Here is a 19,025-nt window from a genome sequence, read left to right as displayed (position 1 = left end):
GTGACCTGGTTACCAAATTGACCTCTTACTATGGCTGGGCCTTCAAATCTCACAAAGGGGATGTGCCAGCCATGCACAATGCTGTGATGGCCACATACCACCATGTGACGTCCAACGATGCCGTGTCCAACCACAGCCTGTGCCCTACAGGTCCTGACTCGTGGTGCCGCCAGAACGCTGCCAAGGCCAGGGGTGAGCCGGCCCCAAACACCGCTACAACCTGCCGCCGCATGTCTGTGAGGCCTTGCTTCCAGTGTACGAACGCTTGGCGGACAAGAAGCTGCTGGAGCGCTGCCAGCGAGGCAAGACTCGGAAGAGTAATGAAAGTCTCCACTCTGTGATTTGGTCGCTGGCCCCGAAGGAGCGCCATGCATCACTGCACAGTGTAGAAGATGCGGTCTCCGAGGCAATGATGAGGTTTAATGCCGGAAGTCAAGTAACATCATCCAAGATCCTCAAAGAGCTGTGCTTGAACCCCGGCCTACTGAGTAGCAAACGCATGGCTGAAAAAGACCGCCGCCGAACCAGGGACTCTACCCTCAGGCGTGCGTCTGCAGAAAATGTGCAGCGGACGCTCAAGAAGCGGCACCTAGATGCCAGCAGTCAAGGGGACTATGCTTTTGGGGCCTACTAGTCATTTCGCTCCAAAAATGTACAGAATGTTTTACCGTTTACATTAAACATGGCACCGTTTTTTTTTTTGCCATTTTCTCAAAATGCATATTTTTGACGTTTAGGAAATTCTTGAGAGGTACATCTCGGCATGCGGTGCAGCTAGAAAGATAATTTCTTTTGCATTGTCAAGCTGAATGTTTAAACCTTGAAGTAAGGGAAACAGATTTTGCATTTCACATTTAAATAATTGTTTAATTAGCATTGTTTATAACTGGTTAGCAGGCATACTTTAAACCGTGAAATTAGAATTGATGTGAACTTGCGTGTGTGATTGCCAGACAAAAAAACTGCTCCCGTCATTTCATTCTCCACAACTTCTAGTATCTATTCATGCCATGCTGGTAATTTTTTGTTGACTAGTTTTTTTTCTATTGTTCTCAAGAACAATCACGAAAGATTTTTAATTATCTTGGGAACTAATTAACTTACATCAAAACTAATTGGATATTTAAAATCAGCTAAAAAACTGAACAAGCCCATGGAGTTTCATTAAAATTGGTTGGAAAGCAAAAAAAAAAGTTTCTAAGACCAGTGTGCCCCCTTAAAGTAAATGCGAACAGTGAGCAACCTGCATATTCCACCATCAACGACCTGTCCAGCTCTCAACTTTTTTACAATCGACCCGCAATGGCACGCCCTTTTTCGCTGCATGTTAGACACCTAGCTGAAGAAACAAATGTCTCACTGCTTGAATACCACCTCAGCCCCCCCTGCTCTGCGGCTCCCGCCATGGCAGTGGCAGGTTATACACTGTGACACATCTTTCGTAGCTGTCACAAAGCATGCCTCTCCCATACACATTCGGATGTATTTCTTAGAGCTGCAACATAAATATGACTGTCCAGATTATTATACTGATGCATCCAAGTCTCATACTGGCGTGTCCTATGCGGCGGTCGGCCCATCCTTCTCGGATGCCGACGTTCTGTACTGCAGCACAAGCATTTTTACAGCCGAGGCTTATGCGTTATTCGTTGCCGTTAAACACATCAAAGAATTGAATACGCCAAGAGTAGTTATATACACAGACTCCCTGAATGTCGTAAAAGCGTTGAAAAATCTTTAAAAACACAGAAACCCTATAATTATATCCCTCTATTCAATACCCTGCACGGCCTATACTTCCAAGCAACATATCGTCGTGTGCTGGGTGCCAGGACATCGCGAGATCGAAGGAAATGTGTTGGCCGACCAGCTCGCCACGTCAATTAACGGAAGCTCCGCCAAGTCTTCAGTTGCTGTCCCTATAATGGACCTAAAACCAAACATACGGAAAAAGCTCAGGGCTTACTGGCAGAAGTTATGGGATCAACAAACTCATAACAAGTTACACTTGATTAAACCATACCTCGGTAACTGGCCACCCACGTCGAAAACACGCCGTACAGAGGTCAGTCTCTGTCGGCTTAGAATAGGACACACACACAGCACGCACACACACCTTTTGTCCGGTGGTGAGCCACCCAGCTGTCAAAGATGTGGCCGTCCACTTACCGTACTTCACATACTCCTTGAATGCTCTGAGCTAGAGGCTTACAGGAAAAAACATTTTCTACTAGCGTACAAGGAACACATACCCCTTCACCCAGCTATGTTTATTGGTCGCGAACCTCTTTTTAAATATAATGCATTGAATGCATTCTTAAAGGAAGTAAATACCTTCCATGTTATCTACTCAAGTGATCGGTAGCACGGCCTCCGAAAGGAGGCTGCTGCTGCGGATGCTACATCCAAAAGAGCACCTGTCTCTCGGCCCTTGGGACCAAGGGCCCTGGAGAGAAATCGGTGCTAATATAATGCTCCTATTTTATGATGTCATGATAACAAAAGACTCATTCTCACCAGGCATGCTTCACTTCACTTTCATGATTTTAATAAATATATGTCTTACGCATCTTTAGAGCGCAGAATTTTAGGCCCTTTTACAGCCATTTACCATAACCATTGCTCTCATCTGATATCATTTCCTGGCACTCTTTGGCCATCAATGGCCCTTGCGCCATTAAACAACATATATCATCATCGCTATGCATGGGTGAGAACCGCGTCGTGACGCTGCTGGGAAAGAATAGGAAGCAGCGGACGTTTTTTTTTTAATTTTGAGAATAAACGTTCCTTTCTTTTGCTAGCTCAGATCAGCTATGTTTCGTTCGATTTGACTACAACGAAATTTTTGCTTCAACGAAATTTTTCCCGCGCCCCGTCAGTTTCGTTATAGCGGCGTTCGACTGTATACTATTCGAATTCAGTTTGAAAATATTGGACCAATATGACTATTAGCTTTGGGCCAATAAATTCACTTTTCGCACAAGCCTAGTGGCACAAATCGTATGAGCTTATTGGCAGCCATAAAAGCTACATTAATGTTGCATCTACATGCCACTTTCTCAAGTCCTTGAAATGCACAATGAATGTAATACCTACGACATAATTTTTTCTTATTGCTCTCTGCCTGAGAACTACGCACAAGGTCTCAAACTCAAAAGAGCCTGAGCAGTTCTCCGAGTAACCGAGTAAAGTGAAATGGGAGGTTCCTTGCTCTGAAACGATCACTCAAAAGGGAACTTATTCTTATCTGTTCTCGCTGAAAAAAAAAAAAAAAGACGACTAGAATTGAAAAAAAGAGACTATTTTCGAGTACACATCGTTGTCCAAAACACGCAAAAAATGCCGAAATCAAACCTAACCTTGCGCATGCACCATTCCCAGACTATGCAGTCATCTTGCACTATTTTTCGTTTACCGTCTTGCAAATTGGTTTCGGTGGCACGATCGAGACGGTATTGGTGTTTTTTCGCGAAGCAATGCGTAGCACTGATTGGCTAGAGCAGCACATTCATATTTCAGAAGAACGGCTAGTTTGGCAAGTTGGTACTGACCCATAAGTGTACTGCACAAAAAACAGACAGAAACACAAAGTAGAGAAGGACAGACAAGCGCAGACTATTAGCTCAAGCTTTATTGCAATACCGAAGCAATATATTATGGCAAGATTGAAAAGCAAGAGAGGGCAACGGGGGAGGAGAAAAAGGCACAAGGGGCCAAATCAACAAAATGTGGGCAACACCAAGAAAGCACACACGTGATGCAAAACCTAAATAGGTCAACTCCTTATCGTGAATGCGGCTGCGTGCTGCTCTTTGATTACACTTCTGTGCTGTTTCGCCATAAAAACCAAAGAGTGCGCGAGCTTATTGAGGCTGCGCATATTCGCAAGATGTCAGATTCAAACAGCAGTGTTCCTTCTGTGACCGTACACGATAAGGAGTTGGCCTATCTAGGTTTTGCATGACATGCATGCTTTCCTAATGTTGCCCAGGTTTTGTTGATTTGGCCCCTTGTGCCTTTTTCTCCTCCCCCTTTGCCCTTCCTTGCTTTTTATTTTTCCTTGATATATTCCCTCGGTATTGCAATAAAGCTTCAGTTGATAGCCTGCGCTTGTCTGTCCTTTTTCTCTACTTTGTGTTTCCGTCCGTTTTTTTGTGCAGTACACATTATGGATCATTCAAATCTCGCAGGAGAAAACGCGCCCGCCACTGGCTGCTGCCCATTAGGGGGGCGGTCACTTCCTTCGATGGCGTGCGCTTGCCCCGCTGTTGCTTCGACCGGGGTCTGCTGAGCTGTCTTTTGCCTTGTTTCATCATTTTCTCTTCTTTATTTTTTTCTGCCCTAGTTCTGTGTATTTCGTCTTTGTTGTTGTACGGGATGCTGGTAATGAAGTCGAAAACAATGCAGAGGAGGCGCTCTATGCAGTTTGTTCAAGCGTTGAGATTCCGCTATTCTGCAGTGAGTGCTGACTGTGTAGCACTTGAAGCGGCTGAACTGTGTTGTCAGCTGTCGCCAGGCGAGAGTGGGACTCATCCAAGTGTGGCTGCAGCCACAAATGCCCTGAGTGATTCTGAGATTGTTGGAGCCAATAATTTCATGATGCTGTAAACCAAAAAATAAATTACAAATGACACTAAACGATACAGATAAGGCAAAAGAAGAAAAAATTGCAAAAAAACACTTCTAGCTATTCTGCTGAAGTTTTCCGATGAAAACGCAAGTGCTTAACTTTCTAGGCACGTTTTCTCAAAATGGTGGGGAAAAATTCATTTTCAGAATGGATTTTGTTTGCTGGTTGTGGTGCTGAAAGAAGCTAAAACTCAAAGACCGCTCATCAGAAGGGGCCCGAAAGTTCGTTTGAGTTAGAAGTTCAAATTAGAAAGCTAAATGAACGGAGGGAGGGCTCAACATGCAGTGGCGCATGTGCATTGAGCTAATACACGAGGGAGAAGTTTCAGAAGACTTACATTTATTAACAAGTCACAGGACATCCGTCATCCATTGAAGTAATTGGTGATGTGCGTCTGCACACGTTTGCCTTGCACCGAGTCAATTTCGCATGCAGCTTGCAAAGCCTTTCTACTTCGGCTTCAGCATACTCCTGGCAAAAGAAGTTGTGCGTGGCAACGTCCAGCGCCGACACTCTCTAAAAACGACGACTGCGTATCCGCTGCTACCGTCTGCGCCACAGCTGCAGCATGGCCAGTTTGTGTCGAGAAAGGAGGAGTGTCTCCACGCAGAGAGATACAGATCGGCATTTGAGAGAGAACCAACACTCTGCAGCAGCTTAAGGGTCTCTATGGGGCAGGGACAGAAAAGGGGGAAGCGTGGCACCGGCACGTCGCAGATCAGCGTTAGAGAGAAAACCAACTATCCGCGACAGCTTTTTAAAGAGGATAGTCTTTCTTGAGGACCTTCGATGCAAAATTTTTGGTCTGTCCATTTGTCTGTTTGTCCACCCTTAATGGTACCGGGCACTTTAAACGACACCAGCGAGTACCCAAACAACTGACCTCATCTGCAGTGTCCACCAATGTTGCTCAAGCTTCAGCGTTCATACTTGTGCGATTGATTGTCAATAAAAGAGCAATTATCGTGCATATCTGAGGCACCATAACAACACGTATATATTCTGTATGTGAGTCTTTTAGTAGAAAAGGCATACAACATAAGTTATTCTAAGGATCGTAGCGTTTATCACGCGGCGCTGACCATGCAACGCTTGCATCAAAAGGGAAGTGTTTCCAACGCTTTGCTATGACGACACGGTGGTGGCACCTACCCGTCGCCTTGCGTTCTACACCTTATCACCTCTAAGACGGGCGCGCACGCCCGTCTCGGAGCTGCGCCTTTTTTTTTGTAAGATAACTGCCAGACGGCGCTCATGTCTCACGTGTGACATGATTTGGAGCGCTTGTTCCCCTCCACTGCACGCTTGAGGCACTCTAACGCAGCGCCTCCCGAATACCATTCACCGATTTTCTTGCGCAGAACATCAAATAAACATTTTGTTCAATCTCTCCAGACGCAAGACTATCCTCTTTCGACGACCTTTGCAGATTAACATGCCGATACGGGGCCATTTTCTTTTCCTATCTTTCTTAGAGTGCGACATTGAAAGGAGAAGGGTCCCTTTGTGGCAGGGATGGAAAAGAGAGAAGCGTGGCACAGGCGCGTCACAGATCGGCATTTGAGAGAGAGAAAACATTCTGCCGCAGCCCATTCTGCCGCAGCATTGAGGTGTCGGAGGTGCCGCCGCAGGACTAGGCATAGCGCTGGGAGCATTTTTGGAGTGCAGTATGTTCGAATTGACCGTCGCAAGGGCTTGCGCGTTCAAATTACGGGGTGTTTTTGCCCATTAAAATACACATGGTTTTGACGGTACCACAGCATGAGTTCGAATTAACCGGAAGTTCAACTTAAGCATGTTCAAATTAATGAGATTCAACTGTATGGCTATTCAGGGCACTCTTCAGGATGCCTGCCAAATTTCATTATTCTAGGTAAGCAAACAAAAAGTTTTCTTGATCGCCGCCTCCCTCGTTAGCTCCACTATTACGGCAATGTCTCAAATAGTTCGCATGGCTACATGTTTGTTGTAGACTGGTACACAGTTCTGACCTCTTGGTGGTATAGGGGCCTTTTGAAGAAACATTTAAAACGCATCGTGAGTGCTTACTGACCTGTTTCTTTTTTTTGCAGTACGTGGTCGAGCGACTCAACAAGAACTCAGCCCTTCAGGTCAGTTGCAGTTTCCTTTCATATAGAAGGGGCAAGCTACTTTTTAGCACCAACAAATTGTCAAAAAAAAAATTGATTTTTTCAGAGACGTTGTCTCGAGGCTTTGGCGTTACTGATATACATACCTGATGGATTCCGGCTGTCTTGCTGCCAAGGAATTTGTCGAATCAATAAGAAAAAAAGTTTATTCAAACTCTAAAACAGTGTAACAAACAGTAGTGATCCAGCTGCGCCATTTGGGCCAATTTGCTACAATTATACCTTCCTGCGCCTTGCTGCGCAAGTGTTGTTTTGTTTGCGCCAAATGCGCCAAATTGCACGAAAGAACGCGACTTTAGCGGATGTTCATTTTGCAGTTGGCAACAAGTGAATTCTTTTCTAGGTTGGCAATCGTTTACCATGTGCTTTGCAGCTTTGGTATTCGTCGGTGTCGTTCGGGCGTTTTTTGTAGGTTTTCGCGCTCACAGCACGTCGTGTCGTTGCATGTGCGCCATGTGCTTGTGAACAACCAGTCAGCGAATGTTTGTCATCCCCCCGCTGTTGAAATGGACAAAAGTAAGTCGCTTTCTTTTTAAATTTTGTGGCATTTCTTAATAGCGCCCGTGAAATACTTTAGTTGAATGCTTAGGCGATCGCGTAGCGCTGCTGGCATTTATTACCGGCCGCACTTTGCTATTGAATCAGTACAGAAGTTGCAACTTGCCTATAGTTCTTCCGATTTCTCGCTACTGATGGTTTTCGTGTTCGGGGTGTCCGAGCGCTGCACGTAGGCTTAGGAAGGTGCGCCGTGCCTTGTTTCGTGGTGCGGAATATCCGCATTTGAAACGCACAATCGCTCGTACGGCATGCAGCAGTTCCACCTCCTACATGCTACCGTTCGGAACATATAATAGTGCGACACGAACGAGCGAGTGACGCGGAATACACTACGAATTTCTGCAGGCGGGTCACTTTTGTTGACGTTAGCAGATCACTAGAGGGGCCGTATGTGCTGCCGGCGCGTCACGGATCGGGCGCCCCACTGTGCGAGCTGCTTGTAGAATAGTCGGAAAAGAGTGATTGAGCGTCGACCATGTCAACACAAGCAAGTCAATAAGCACCACAATGTTACCGCATTAGCGGCCGCCGATCGTTGGGAATCCGCTATTCGTGACGTGCCGTTCCCAATCAGCTTTTTTTAAATATTTAATTTAAGGAAAACATTGCTGTCCATTTCTGCTTTGGTCATCGCGCGCCGCGCCGGAAGGAAGCAAACCTCCAACATACATTAGCGCCTTATGCCGCCTTGCCAGCTGGGGCGATGCGTTTGTCTGCGGCCGTCAGACCCACGCGTCATCCGCATGGCAACTTCCTGTAAGTTGGTCGCGAGTTTAAGGTGTGAATAGTCGACAGACAAACTGGCATTCCAATTCGCGCCATTTGTCGAGGCTGTACCCAAAATGCTTGCGCAAATATTTGGTGTTGGCGCCTTAGAGTTGGTATTTAGATCTTCCAATGAAGTAAGGTTGGCATTATGTTATGGGCTACCTTAAAAAATAAATCTAGTAGTTACGTGCTCTTTTTACTAGCATGCCTTTGTCGTGGGAAAATTTACAAGAGTGGAACCTTGGGCTAGTTGGTGCGTAGTCACATTTGCAAGTTTTTTATACTGACGCATTGACTAGGCTTGCATATTGTCATGTTTTTAATCATCCTTTTTAGGCATATATATTCTTGCCACTCTGTGAAATAAAGTTAGAAGTCAGTGCTCTTTCTGTCTACCCTGTTGCTTTTACCTATATTCACGCTATGAAAAAAGAACTTGAGAAAATTTACTGTCATAAAGTTCGTTTCGCTCATGTTTTCAGATTGCAACACCAACTTCAACGCCTCTGTACTCAACGAGGTGGACTCCAATAATGATCCGATCAGTCGGTGGTGCAAGAGTGGAACCCGAAGTACAGATGCATTTTGTATTCTTTGCAACTGCACCATTTCTTGCGCACAGCATGGAGCGGCAGCAGTGAAGCGTCATGCTGGGATGAAGAAACATATTGGTGCAGCTGCTAGACACAGAGACAAGGACGGGAATCTTCTACCACCCAAATTGGTGCAAGGCACACTGGACTTCTTCAACAAGTCTGCTAATGCATCACTTGAGCACCAAGTCAGCAAGGCAGAAACTACTTTTGCTTTGTCTGTTGTGGCCAAGGGAATTCCTTTTTCATGGAGAGACAGGGCAACTTCGATTTATCACTGCATGTTCCCCGACAGTGACATTGCCAAAAAGTTTAGTTGCGGCAGAATAAAGTTGGCCCGCATTGTATCAGATGGACTGGGTCCCTACTTTAAAGGACAAGTGGTGACTGAGCTGTGCCAGCCAAATGTCTATTGATTGATGAGATGCCAAAGCCAGAGCTAAGGGTGCAGCAACTAGATGTGCTGGTACGCTATTTTTCCAGCAGCCAACAGGAAGTTGTTGTTAAACATGTCCAGTCATTTGATCTTGGGCGTGCAACCGCTGAAATAATTGTTGGCTGCATAGAAGAAGCAATAGCAGATCTGCCAAAGCAAGGACTTGTTTGCTTCTTCAGTGATGGCCCTAATGTTATGAAGAGCGTAAGAAACAAGCTTCAGAAGCATGTGGCACCAAGTTTGATTGATATTGGCAACTGCAATCTTCATAAGGTTCATAATGCATTTGGCAGAGGCCTGGATGCATTTGGCTTAGGTGTAGTAGAAGTAGTGAGAAATATTTACTACTACTTCAAAGGTGCTGTCCGCGCTGAAGCACTCGGAGAATGCCAAGATACTTTGGGAATCTCTTGTCATGTATTTCTGCGCCACGTTTCTAATTTCTGCCCCACGTTTCTAGCGTGGCGCCACGTTTCTGCGCCACGCTACAAGACTCACTTTGCCGAGTTGAGGAACAGTTTGAAGCACTTCGCACCTATTTTTTTAAGGGCAATTCATCTCGTCAACGACCTGACACCCAAAGCCTACACAACAAGCTTGTGTCGGCATTTTCTGAGAAACAACTTTTGGCCAAAGTGTTGTTCCTTAAGAACTGTGCGCAGCTTTTCAGTGGATTTCAGCGGCTCTTCCAAAAGCAAGAGCCGCTCTTGCACATACTTCACGTTGAACTTATTGTTCTAGTCCAACGAGTCCTCAGTCGGTTTCTTCGTCATGAAGCCTTTGCAGACAAGAGCGCTGAACAACTGAAAAGGCTAGATGTGATGGATGCATCCCTTTGGAAATCGAGGCCGGAAGTTGGTACAGATACTGAAAAATCAATGCTTGAGTGGGACTCTAGTGAGAAGAAGCGGTTTTATCTTGGAGCACGTGCTTTTTACTTGGCCTGTGCCAAGGATCTTCTTCAGAAGCTTCCACTCGACAATAGAGTTCTTCAATCTGCTAGCCTCCTCAATTGGCAGTCATCAAATGTTGAATCGGAAGTGCGAGCACTGAAGTACCTTGTGTCTCGGCTTCCACAGCTAATCAAACATGAAGAAGTTTCCTCAGCCATTGATGAGTGGCATATGTTAAAGTGTGACTCCAACAGTGACCTCCTGGCACTTGGGCGTGGAGTCGATGCTTCACAGTCAAATAATTGTTTCCTTGCATAATTCATGTTCTGGAGATTTACTGGGGTGCTATAGCCGCAGCGTGAGCCTGTGTTCGGTGTTAAATTTTTTTTTTTTTTTGCTTAGAAGTGGTTGCAAGTTGGATAGTCTACTTATAATTAGCAATGCAGTAGATGCCGGATATATCAAACTTAAAGGGGATTGCAAAGTAGTTCAATATATCGATAATTCGAAAAACAGCAAATGTCTATTTAAGAGTTACCTTGTAACGCTGCAAGTTTCACTGCTGTTCCCAGAGTCGTTGTCAGGCGGGAGCTTGCTGATTTACGCAGAATACACAACAAAAAAAAACATCCTAACTTAATTTGGCATTAAAGAAGATTGCCTCTTATTTTTAGCCATGAAACTCATAAGGCCATTCTCAATATTGTTCAGCCTCTCCACAGAGTCCAGTCCTCTGCCTTCGATAGTGCCACAAAAGCGGCGAATGAAGCTGAATGCCAATGAAAGTTCTGCAGCGGTGCATGGTTGCTTCAACGCGCTGTCGGCATCTTCATCGTTACTCAGGTTCGCTGCATCGACACCGGCGACGTCTGCTACCGTTTCTGCGTCAGTGCCGTCCAAAATGGCTTGCATACCGTCATTAGCATTGATGAAATCGGTAGCTGTGGCCCCATCAGCGATGGCACCTGGGAACGCCGAGAGCTGGCGGAAGTCATCGTCTAGGCACTCTAGGTCGTCTGCTGCCATATTGCTTCCAAGGTCATCAAGTGACTCTAGTAGGCCAGCTTTACTTCAGCTTTACTAAAGCAGTTTACAACTGTGGTTTTTTCACATTGTTCCATGCCCCAGTCATCATTTGAATCTATCCAAGAAGGTCGATTTTCAGTTCGACCCTCAACCGAAGGTTGATCATGAGCCGTTTCTCCGGACGTTGCCTGTATCGTACCTTAAAGGCTTTGATAATGCCTTGGTCGAGAGGCTGTAACCTTGCCGTGGTGTTGGGTGGCAGAACTTTGATAGTTATTCCTGTCAAGTGGCTAACGATGTTACGCGCAGAACAATTGTCTACAAAAAAGAAAATGTTGCGATCTGCCTTTCTGCCCCGCCGCGGTGGTCTAGTGGCTAAGATACTCGGCTGCTGACCCGCATGTTGCGGGTTTGAATCACGGCTGCGGCGGCTGCATTTCCGATGGAGGCGGAAATGTTGTAGGCCCGTGTGCTCAGATTTAGGTGCACGTAAAGAACCCCAGGTGGTCAAAATTTCCGGAGCCCTCCACTGCGGCGTCTCTCATAATCATATGGTGGTTTTTGGACATATCAATCAATAAATCGATCTGCCTTCTCTGATTCAACATCTGAAGTGCAGATCCACTCGGAGAAAAGGTCCCGTGTCATTCATGCATGCTTTATTGAAAGCGTTTTGGAGGCTCTTGGCGTTCTTGAAGCAGCGTGGCAACTTGCTCTTGGCAATAACAAATGGCCACAGCTTACAACAACTATCCAAGTTCACTGGAAGGAGAATCAAAACGTGCACTTTGCTCATCTTGCCCCCATGACAGGAAGACCCCTACAAGTCCAGTATCTTGTTCGTCAACATCTGCTAGAACAGTGCCGTTTTATCGACGTTGAAGATATCAGACAAACAGTTTCGGGGAAAAGCTGTCGCTAATTTTCGGCCATTCTTCTGATAGTCACTTCTCTATATCCTGGCTTTTTCTCTATATCCTGGCTGTTTGTTGCTCCATTTTTGCCAGACAAGGTTTTTCCAATAATGCCTTCACAGTTTTCAAAACGTTGCTGCCAATGGGTGCTACCTATGAAATCATCCATCGCCCAAAACCACAGCAAACCACTTCGCTTTCTCTATCAACATTGGTCTGTCAATAGGGATGTCTTTAGCTCGACTCTTTTTAGCCCAAGTTTCCAAAAAGGAGGTGTACAGCGCCTTCTCAACTTTAACGCATGCAGGAGTACGCACGCGACAAGCTTGAAAACGGCACGACTGAGCAGCCTTCACCTTTACATCAGCTTTGTTATTCAGAATCGGGCCTAATGGAGGAATGCCGAATACTTCTGCGACCGATGAATTGTTTTCACTAGCCTCTACGTGTCGAACGATGTCGGTTTCGGTAGCCAAGTCCAAATTCTTCTGTTTTTTTTTCCCGTCCATGGCGACCAGCGTTGTGGGGGTGCTGACACCCCCCCTGTAAAGTTGTCTGCGCCGCGTGGCGCACGTGTCTCGCCCCAGGGCGTTATTTCGGTGGTGACCACCACCGGGCGATAGATGGCGTTGTGTTCGCTTTGAGTACCACTGTTGGTAGAGTGGTAGCGCCGGCGGTGGCCCCTGGCGGAAGGCGGGCGAGCGTTGAGCGAGCTCTCTTCTGCGCGTGGCGGCTGCCGCGAACGGTTGTCTGTAGCGTGGGCTCCCGGTGCTCGGCACCGCGGGCTTCGCGCCGGGGTCCCACGTGGAAAGTCAGGCGTTGGCGACGCCGCCTTGGGTATGTGCTAGTGTGTTGGGTGTGTTAGTGTGTGTTTATCATGTTATTGTGTGTTTAGTGTGTCACTGCGTTATGTTGTTTGTATGGTAGCATGTTAATTAAAATTGATGTAACATTCGGCTGACGATATCGTCGTCTAAATTAGTTAATAAATGTATGTATATTGTGGGCTTTGTTCCGACCGTGTTCACTGTGTCCGTCACTCCAAGAGCGTGGCGTGGCGGTGCGCGCGTTCGCGGCGCCAGGACCCCACACTGGCTGCCCAACGTGGAGCTCTTGGAGTATCGGACGACAGTTTTTGCGGTTTGGTACAGGGATTTTGTTAGAGCCGGAGTAGAGTAGGCCTAGGGGGGACTTCTTTGCTAGCGTCGGTGGTGTGCTTTGTGGAGACGTGTTTCAATTGGTCGGCAGGTTGACTTTCTATTTATTTTTTTTGCTCGCAAGTGTTGTTATTTCTTGTTGTTGTTAGTTTTCAAAAACGTTGTTGAATTAGGACGAGAGCCATGCGGTCCGCATCCTGGGGTGAGCAAGGCCTAGAGCACGTGGTTTGTAGGCTAGGCCCGAAGCGAGTGAGTACGGAAGCCTCGTGGGTGGTCCGATTTTCTGTAAATAGCTTCTTCTATCTCTTTGGGCTCAGGGAGCCGGGCGTCGTTGCTGACTTGTATTGCGGCTCGACGCCGGGGCGTCGTGACACCGCCCGGGGCGGTGGACGCCGATCGCTCGGTAAGCTGCTGTGTGCGGCGAGCGATAGGGCCACCTCAGAGTGGACGTCTCCTCGCGGCTGCCTCTTCTGCGCCTAGGCTGGGTGCTGGGTGGATGCCGGTTGTTGCCGAGTGACTCATTAGGCCTAAGGCTCTGCGCAGCCGCCTGTCGCACGTGGCACAACTAGGTGGATCGTAGCGTTGAGGGGTTGCGCTCTGCTTCCCTCACTTTTTTTTTTATCTTGCGATGCAAAGGTCAGGAAAAGTGATTTTTGTTTCATTTTGATGGGCGTCTCGGCCGCCACCGATGTATTAGCTAGCAGTACTGACCACCGTACCACGTGGCCGAAAAGCCTGAAGCTCCCTCCCCTGGGCCGCGCTCCTTTGTTTCTTTCGAGTTTTGTTTTTTGTCGATGTATTCAGCGGGAGGGATGTCATCCACGGCCGGCTGTCCTGCACATCGTCAGCGTCGTTGGCCAGGAATGCGGTCGTGAGGTCGGGCGATGAAGATGCCTGGGACCTGCGCAACTGCCTGCAGTCCGGCGCCCTCGCGAGTGCTGGTAGCAACTGGAAGACGTGTCGGCGCTAGCGACAGATCGTCGCGCCGATGGCAACGTTGCTGTTGCGGGGCCGGTACTGAGGTGAAGTCTAGCCGGACAGTGCAGCAGTGTCGACCGGCGGCGGTGTCGTGGTGCAAGGACATTGTGGTCGTGCGATATTATTTTTTTGTTAAAGCTTGTGTAGCTATTTTTTTGATTTCGGGGTATGGTTTGATTTAAGGTTGGGGGAATGTGGGGGTGCTGACACCCCCCCTGTAAAGTTGTCTGCGCCGCGTGGCGCACGTGTCTCGCCCCAGGGCGTTATTTCGGTGGTGACCACCACCGGGCGATAGATGGCGTTGTGTTCGCTTTGAGTACCACTGTTGGTAGAGTGGTAGCGCCGGCGGTGGCCCCTGGCGGAAGGCGGGCCTTGGTGGCGGGCGAGCGTTGAGCGAGCTCTCTTCTGCGCGTGGCGGCTGCCGCGAACGGTTGTCTGTAGCGTGGGCTCCCGGTGCTCGGCACCGCGGGCTTCGCGCCGGGGTCCCACGTGGAAAGTCAGGCGTTGGCGACGCCGCCTTGGGTATGTGCTAGTGTGTTGGGTGTGTTAGTGTGTGTTTATCATGTTATTGTGTGTTTAGTGTGTCACTGCGTTATGTTGTTTGTATGGTAGCATGTTAATTAAAATTGATGTAACATTCGGCTGACGATATCGTCGTCTAAATTAGTTAATAAATGTATGTATATTGTGGGCTTTGTTCCGACCGTGTTCACTGTGTCCGTCACTCCAAGAGCGTGGCGTGGCGGTGCGCGCGTTCGCGGCGCCAGGACCCCACAGCGTCAACAGATATCGCACACCATGATCACAAGTCTGAAACGTGGAAGCGTCGAGAAGACACTATGGAAGCAAGTTACACACAAACAAAGCAACAAGGGCAACTGTAAAGAGTTGCTGAATCTGTGAAAACCAGTCAAAATATGCTCTTGGTGATGGCGATTGCACTTCGGCTTTCGCAGCAGGCAGCCGTGACATTGGTAAAAACATAGAATGAAGAAAAAAAACTGCCAAAGGTATACAGTTCGCAAAGGCATGGCCTTCAAGATCGGAAGTAGCCATGGTGTGCTGAGGGAAACAGATATTGAAGGCTATGTTTTTGGCGTTTCAATGTTTGAGTGCATGGACGCGGACATATTTTCGATGCGGGGCGCGGCCGAATTGTGGTTCTTATCATGGCTTCAGTGCAACAAAGCGCTTGATATATCGAATGCGCCGACGTACAACAGTCCGATATACGTGCACACGTGCCCTATACATTTACATAGGATTTTCAAGGAGATTTTTTTGTCTGATCGATATAGCCAATAATTCGATATATCCGAGTTCGATATACTCGGGAACGACTGTATATGGTAGGTTACTGACAACTGGGGAAGTCGGCACTGATTCATGGCTTGCTGCACGACACACGTATGGACAAAAGTGAAAGGTGCAAGCTCACAACTTCTTTGACAAAAGTGATGAATATGAAGTGCACTTTTGTCTTGAACACTTCCGTGACCACAAAACAGAACACCGTATTTACTCGCATATTGAACCCAATCGTATAATGAACCCATCCCCTACCTTGCTCCCTGGAAAAAAAAAAATTGGTTTCAATGTATGTGTTCACAGTATTTCGGTATGATAGCCAGTGCCGTTAATAATCGAAACAATGTTAAATCAAGTCGTTATATCACAAAAGAGCAATGCAATAAATGTCAAAACATAGTTTAGCAAACATGCTTAACAGTTGCGAGCAGTGTGAGTTCAGACGACGTTAATCAATATTTGGAAGCCGCACTTTTTGTGGCAAAGCGCCATCTGTCGATTTCAGGAGAAACCTCTTTGCAAGCACTGCGGCACAAAAACAAAACACGTGGCCTCCGAATTGGTGGGCACGTGGCATAGAAACAAGCCGCGCGCCCCCATCATCTTGGAGGCCATGCAAAGCGCAACCATGATAATAACGTGTCAGGCACCTGCAACGTCTACCGCAACGTTTGCGTGCCGCCATCCAACGTTGCGTTTTTGTTCTCGGGTTTGTCATCGTGAACTTTTTTTGGGACATCTGTTGCGCAGGCGTGTTCGGCTGGTACGCTAGCTACACAGCGGGTTACGAACAGCATGCGCTGTAGCACGGGAGCCGAGTGACTCGACGACACTTCGGCGTCGATTCGTGCGCTTTCGTTACAGGTGAAGACAAAAAGAGCTTCCGGCTGCAAAAAAAAAAAATTGTCGTGGATTTTTTGGGCCAGAACAAGCAAAGTCGTTAGCAGGAATTTTCACTGGCATAACTCCCGTGACTTTTTTTTTTTCTTCCGTGTAATGAACCCTTCTTCCAAATTGGCGTCAACTTTCCCGAAAAAAAAAAAAAAAAAGAAGGTGGGCTGTTTAAGCGAGTAGATACAGCAGATTGCTTTTGAAGAAGAATTGTGCATTTGAGTTATAATATTGTGAAGTTCAGATTTATTTCAGATGTTGTAAAAATTATCAAGACAAATATAGCAAAGAGAAAAAAATTCCATCAGAACCATAATACTACTCTGCACCACGGAAACATTAAAAAAAAATTACAGGGCCATTTAGCTTCACCTTTAAAAGATGTAATGTAAAGGCACATCTGCTCGCCGGGTTTGTCAAGTTCAGTAAATATGTAAATAAATCGGTATTCTCGACATCAAGGAGCCTCGCAAGGGCGCCTCCTTTCTCGACACTTGGCCTGTTCCCCACTTTTGGTCACATTAGGGCCTTCCTCCCAAAGACAAGCCGTGTTGTGCCGTTCACGTGCGACAGTCAATTGCGCGTTTGTATTATGCGCAGTGGCTGGTAACATTCATATAGCTCCGAATAACGCCGTATTTAATATAATGTAGTCTACTGCGAAATTGGTATCATTGCAAAATTTGCAACAACTCTAATCGTATCTAAGAGATTTTTCTGTATTAAACATTGTATTCTGAAACTTGTATGCAAAACACGTGAGTTCGTAAAACGGAGCACTTCTTTAAGGCATTTCCAAGCACAGGAAGTTATGTCAAGTGTATATTCAAGCAGACAGGTGGCTGTGTAAAACAGCTACTTGCCATGCAAATGGCCAGTATTCGATTCTCACTCAGAACCGGTGCATGTATTTGTTATTTGCATCTTTCTCCATTTTTCGCTACCGCACAAGATGATGATTCACAACCGACAACGCTTTCGCTGACACTGACGTCGGAATTTCTGCAAAACAAGCTCTTTAATACTATCGCGTTGAAAGAAAAAATGAAAATAAACATTTTCAATACGAAGCGCTGATGAAATAATGTTGTAAGCTTAGTACCTATGGTGCCATCGTGTAAAGTAGTTTCTCAACGTGGTAAAAAGAACAGAACATTGGCTGCACATCTTTTGCAAAAACACTCTTGTTTTGTTCTCAACTCTCTTTTCTTTGTAGCATAGTTTTAAAGTTCTGGTATTCTTAAATTTTTCTGCATTTGCGCTGCGGACCCCGAGGCTCTTGTCGTATCATGTATAAAACGCTGTGCATATATCCGTGTTTCAGCAAATATCGTCGATCCCGGATACATCAAACTTGAATATATCGCATTATTGGCTATATAGAACAGTTGAAAAACTTTCTTGAATTTTTTATGCAAAAGTATGGCACTGGTGCACCCGTATAGTATGGAACTCGCGCACAGTGGGACATCTGCTTTATTGAACGCTGTGCCACACCGAAGCCCAGAAAGTGCATTTTTCTTAGCAAATTTTTGGCCTCATTCTAACGAGGTCTGATCTCTTTTTGCGCGTTGGTGACGGAAAGGCAATGCTATTCGATCACTCTGATTGGATTCATTGCCCGGCGCTTACAAGTGCACCGGTATGTTTGATGCGCGATCTGCTGGTCTAAACGTGCGGGCGTAGTGTTTTCAGAAAGACAGATTTTTAGTGTTATCGGTTTTAAAATACATGTCTGGGAGGCTACGCTTTTCTAGTTTTTTTGCATCAAAGCAGCTGAAAACAGCGGCTGCCAGCTGCAAAACTACAAGTGACATCGACATCGCCAAAATGTTGACGATGGGAACAGTGATGTTCCGTGCAGTTAATTTTCTCTTTTTTCTTTGGAAATTTTCAGCCATAATTTTAGACAAAAGGGAATAAAAAAATCTGCGATATGGCAAGGAATTTGAGAATTGGTTTGCTTGACCAATAAGGCCCGATTTATTGTGGTCATAGTGTGCCTTCATATTCTGTAAACGGTTCTGGTACATGCAGCATGCAAGCGTAGCCCTCGAGATTAGTTTGAAATTTATGTGAAGTCTCTTCTAGTTCACTGATGTTGTGGACTTGCAACCCCACTGTATTTTCTATGTACTTACAGGTGATGATTTAAGAAAATCATGCTTTTATTGCGTAGAAGCACAGGCGCTACTCTTAATTTCAGTAGTCGGAAACATGTCAAGACACATGCATTTATATTACTTGTGTGTATGAAGGGCTACACCCATGTTAAAACTAACAAGCAGGGAAATATGATGGGAATTTCGTCCACGTATACCAGGAAAAATGCCCAGAATAAAAAATTTTTGTCTCGAAATGGGAATTTTTCGGCGTAATATGGAACAGCACTGAGTGACAACTCATCCTTGTCTTTTGCATCGTGTGGACTTGTGTACTTCTCGCCTTGTTTTTGATGAATTTTCATTCGGGAGTTGAATAAAACATTGACCTGCACGTAGCAATAAAAATTATGACTTGCATTTGGAGCGACATCAAGTAAATCACCGTCGTAAACTTTCCTTGCGGGCCTGGTGACGACTTCGGGTGCGCCATGACCACTGACGATGATGTGCGCTGCCTCAATGAATTCTGTGACTTATCAGGGTATGCGGGTGCTATCTTGGACAGTGAACGATTTCATCAATGCAGATGACATAACTGCATCGATGCTGATATAA

The 19,025-nt window shown here is 46.3% G+C and overlaps 1 protein-coding gene across 7 annotated transcripts in view; it reads left to right on the top strand.

Moving 5' to 3' along the window:
* The window catches only part of Nipped-A (Transcription-associated protein Nipped-A), a 991,444-nt gene that overhangs the window by 280,257 nt on the left and 692,162 nt on the right, over positions 1-19,025 (top strand). For all 7 annotated transcript variants that reach the window (XM_075869412.1, XM_075869408.1, XM_075869400.1 and 4 more), the window contains one exon: positions 6,706-6,744. In XM_075869412.1, the coding sequence (XP_075725527.1) occupies positions 6,706-6,744 (39 nt within the window). The remainder of the gene's footprint in view (positions 1-6,705; positions 6,745-19,025) is intronic.

The sequence above is a fragment of the Rhipicephalus microplus genome, chromosome 1, assembly GCF_043290135.1.
Source record: "Rhipicephalus microplus isolate Deutch F79 chromosome 1, USDA_Rmic, whole genome shotgun sequence".
Taxonomy (NCBI): Eukaryota; Metazoa; Arthropoda; class Arachnida; order Ixodida; family Ixodidae; genus Rhipicephalus; species Rhipicephalus microplus.
This window is presented reverse-complemented; position numbering and strand designations above follow the sequence as displayed.